At 38.4% G+C, this 4,235-nt stretch overlaps 1 protein-coding gene across 1 annotated transcript in view; it reads right to left on the bottom strand.

Moving 5' to 3' along the window:
* LOC107653186 (serine/threonine-protein kinase 32C-like) overlaps positions 1 to 4,235 on the bottom strand; it is a 74,695-nt gene that overhangs the window by 31,803 nt on the left and 38,657 nt on the right. The window contains exon 3 of the mRNA XM_016439851.1: positions 241 to 392. Within this exon, the coding sequence (XP_016295337.1) occupies positions 241 to 392 (152 nt within the window). The remainder of the gene's footprint in view (positions 1 to 240; positions 393 to 4,235) is intronic.

Below are 4,235 nucleotides of genomic sequence, written 5' to 3'. Positions count from 1 at the left end.
TCCATTGCTGAGACACTGATGCAATGCTACATTTCTACAAACCTGATGAAGGAACAAACTCATCCTGATCTCAGATGAGCACATTTTCAGCATTTTTGGGTGAACTACTCCTTGAAGTTGCACATATGTAAAAATGAAGATAAAAGAAATAATGTAAAGAACTGCATGAAAAACAAAACCCATCATCATCATGCACATGCAGAAGACAAAAGAGAATCGGAGGAAGCACAGGATAGTCACCAGAGGTTTACTAAAAACACATGTTCGATCTCCTGAAGGATCTCAAGCTCTCTAAAGACGTTCCGGACCTCGTCCCGCTCAATGCACTGCTGCTTGTTCATGTACTTCATGGCGTACATCTTCTCCGTGTCCCGCTTCTGCACGATGCACACCTGAAACACACACAGATGAACACGCAATGAGAAATACGGCACAGGCCAGGCTAACGAGAACATATGCATCATCACAGACCCACGTCCTATTAATAACACGCTCGCTTCGACCGGCACAAAATGTCACGGGTCAGAGGTGCTTCACGGGCACAGAATCTGCATTAAAAGCTTATTAAATGATAATCAAGATTGTGTGTGATGTGAGACAGAGATAAAGGTCAAAACACAGTCAGGACTCGGGCAGCGGACGGGTCACATGGACTTGCTAATATCTTATACCACTGCAAATGCATATGTCAATATATAGATATTTTTTCTAGAAATTAATAGACATAAATAATAAAAAAATAGCATATATAATATTAAATAATTAATACATAATAGGTTAATTAATAAATAAAAAAATTATCTGATCATTATGAGCATGTATGAGCAGATATCAAATGAATGAACAAAATTACAAAATAAAAGCTTTACGAAAACATGTCAAAACACTGAATGAGATGTCACAATAGCTACAGGACAGTTTATTAAGCGTGGTATTTTACAGCGACTCTTCATGGAGGTTTCACCAGTAGGTGGTGCCAAGTGACTGTTTTAATAAGTGACTCATTTGAATAATTAATTCAGGCGATTCGTTTGAAAGAACCGATTTGTCCAGGAACAAAACAAGTGATTCATTAAATCGTTAATTCAAACGATTCGTTCAAGAACTCTGTTTCATTCGGGAACAAAACAGCGAGTCAATGATTTGTTCATCCAACAAATTCGTTCAAAAACACAGTTTTATTTAGGAACAAAACAAGTGAGTGGTTCAAAAAAACAGATTCGTTTAGAAGCAAGAGTGAGCGATCGAGTCATTCATTTAACCGATTCATTCAAAAGTACAGATTTGTTAAGGGACAAAACAAGTGACTCATCGAATCATCAGTTCAACCGATTCGCTCAAAAACACGGTTTTATTCGGGAACAAAACAAGGGAGTCAATGATTCGTTCAATCAACAAATTAATTAAAAAACAAAGATTTATTTGTTAACAAAACAAGTGAGTTATCAAATCATTCATTCAACCAACTGGTTCAAGAGAACGGATTCATTTAGGAGCAAAACAAGTGAGCCATCGAATCATTAATTTAACAGATTCATTCAAAAGTACAGATTTGTTCAGGGACAAAACAAGTGAGTCATAGAATCATTAGTTCAACCGATTTGTTCAAAACACGGATTCATTCTGGAACAAAACCATTGAATCAACGAATCATTCGTTCAACCCTGTTCACGGACAAAACAAGTTGTTGAATCATTCATTCAACCGATTCATTCAAAAACAAAATCATTCACGGACTGAAACGTGATTCTAGAGTTTTCCGTCACCGTCTCGGTTAACAATAGACCCGAAATAGCCCGGCTATGAGTAACCCACTTCTAGCCAAAAATAACCTTGAATTTGGTTTCATGTAGTTTTTGCCAAAATAACTTGCGAGATGTATGATATTCCAGTAAGCAAAGCCGAAAATTCTCCAGTACCTTTCCCAAAACCCATCATTTACAGGCAGTATCGACCTTATCATCAATATAGACGGTCTGCCAATATTCAAGTCCAGTACAACCCATTTTTGGCCTATTCTTGCCAAATTTGATGATGCTGAGCCATTTCTGGCAATAGCAAGCCTGACCCTGTTCATGACTATCTTTGTGATTTAATAGCAGAATTGCAGGTGCTTATAAAAAATGATGTCCCACACAAAACCACAAAGTAACACTGCGAGCATTCGTTTGTGATGCTCCAGCAAGAGCATCTAGAAAACGCTCTGATTCTGTCAGACGGCTGCTGTGAGAGTCCAGAGGCAACAATCAAGTCATTTAGCCGTCTAAATGAAACAAGCAAGCAAAATAATCTAGTTGAAATGGCCTTCTAAGCGTCCAGTATAAATGTTGTTTTCCTGATCTTTAGAAAAGCCTTTGAGCCCAGAAGAGAACGGCAGCGTTTCACCCCACAGATCCAGACGGAAAACACTCTAAAACCTTCCCTAACCGCATCCGCTTTGATTCAGCAGACACCTCCAATACAAACCTGCCGGCGGGCAACGATAACTCAGACAAACAGCCCAAATATCACCCTCCCAGATGAGACTGATAACAGCGTCCCCGACTGAGATCTAATCATCCGTTCCACAAAAACATAAGCACATTAACCAGCAGAAACCAGAAAAACAAGACCTTATTTCTGTCTTTACAACATTCTGTGAAAATGTGTTCATCCTTAGGTCATCTGAGATCAGGATGAGTTTGTTTCTTCATCAGGAAAGCTCATTAAATGATAATCAAGATTGTGTGTGATGTGAGACAGAGATAAAGGTCAAAACACAGTCAGGACTCGGGCAGCGGACGGGTCACATGGACTTGCTAATATCTTATACCACTGCAAATGCATATGTCAATATATAGATATTTTTTCTAGAAATTAATAGACATAAATAATAAAAAAATAGCATATATAATATTAAATAATTAATACATAATAGGTTAATTAATAAATAAAAAATTCTCTGATCATTATGAGCATGTATGAGCAGATATCAAATGAATGAACAAAATTACAAAATAAAAGCTTTACGAAAACATGTCAAAACACTGAATGAGATGTCACAATAGCTACAGGACAGTTTATTAAGCGTGGTATTTTACAGCGACTCTTCATGGAGGTTTCACCAGTAGGTGGTGCCAAGTGACTGTTTTAATAAGTGACTCATTTGAATAATTAATTCAGGCGATTCGTTTGAAAGAACCGATTTGTCCAGGAACAAAACAAGTGATTCATTAAATCGTTAATTCAAACGATTCGTTCAAGAACTCTGTTTCATTCGGGAACAAAACAGCGAGTCAATGATTTGTTCATCCAACAAATTCGTTCAAAAACACAGTTTTATTTAGGAACAAAACAAGTGAGTGGTTCAAAAAAACAGATTCGTTTAGAAGCAAGAGTGAGCGATCGAGTCATTCATTTAACCGATTCATTCAAAAGTACAGATTTGTTAAGGGACAAAACAAGTGACTCATCGAATCATCAGTTCAACCGATTCGCTCAAAAACACGGTTTTATTCGGGAACAAAACAAGGGAGTCAATGATTCGTTCAATCAACAAATTAATTAAAAAACAAAGATTTATTTGTTAACAAAACAAGTGAGTTATCAAAGCAGCAGTGAACACACACACCGTGAACACACACCCGGAGCAGTGGGCAGCCATTTTTGTGGATTCTGTTATTGTGATGTTTTTATCAGCTGTTTGGACTCTCATTCTGACGGCACCCATTCACTGCAGAGCATCCATTGCTGAGACACTGATGCAGTGCTACATTTCTACAAACCTGATGAAGGAACAAACTCATCCTAATCTTGGATGAACTGAGGATGAGGATATTATAATTTTTGGCTGGAGTATTGCTTTAACTCTCATTGTAAATATATGAGATACGGTCTCTTTGTCACAACACGGAGTCCTTTAAGAGACTCTAACGACAATCTAATTAACTTCACATTTATCTTCTCCAAGCGAGAGCATTAAATTCCTGCCATGGTTAAATATCCATAATGAACTCCTGTGATTGTGCTTGAACACACATTAGACGGTGTGGTAAAGGTCAGCCGTGGGCTGTGCTGAAAGAGCGCTTCCAGCTGTTCTGAGCTGATATTTCAGTCACTGCTCTGGGAAACATCATAACAATGCTGGCTGTCGTTCCACCTGCTCGCTTCGGTCAAAGGCTGTCGAGCGAGCGGATCGAGGCCTAACCAAGCTCTGACTGAGTCACGCTGAAGCTGTGAGATAAAGCGGCACGCCA

The sequence above is a fragment of the Sinocyclocheilus anshuiensis genome, unplaced genomic scaffold (genome assembly GCF_001515605.1).
Source record: "Sinocyclocheilus anshuiensis isolate Anshui unplaced genomic scaffold, SAMN03320099.WGS_v1.1 scaffold2700, whole genome shotgun sequence".
In the NCBI taxonomy this organism is placed as follows: Eukaryota; Metazoa; Chordata; class Actinopteri; order Cypriniformes; family Cyprinidae; genus Sinocyclocheilus; species Sinocyclocheilus anshuiensis.
Note: the sequence above shows the minus strand (reverse complement) of the source record. Positions and strands in the feature narration are given on the sequence as shown.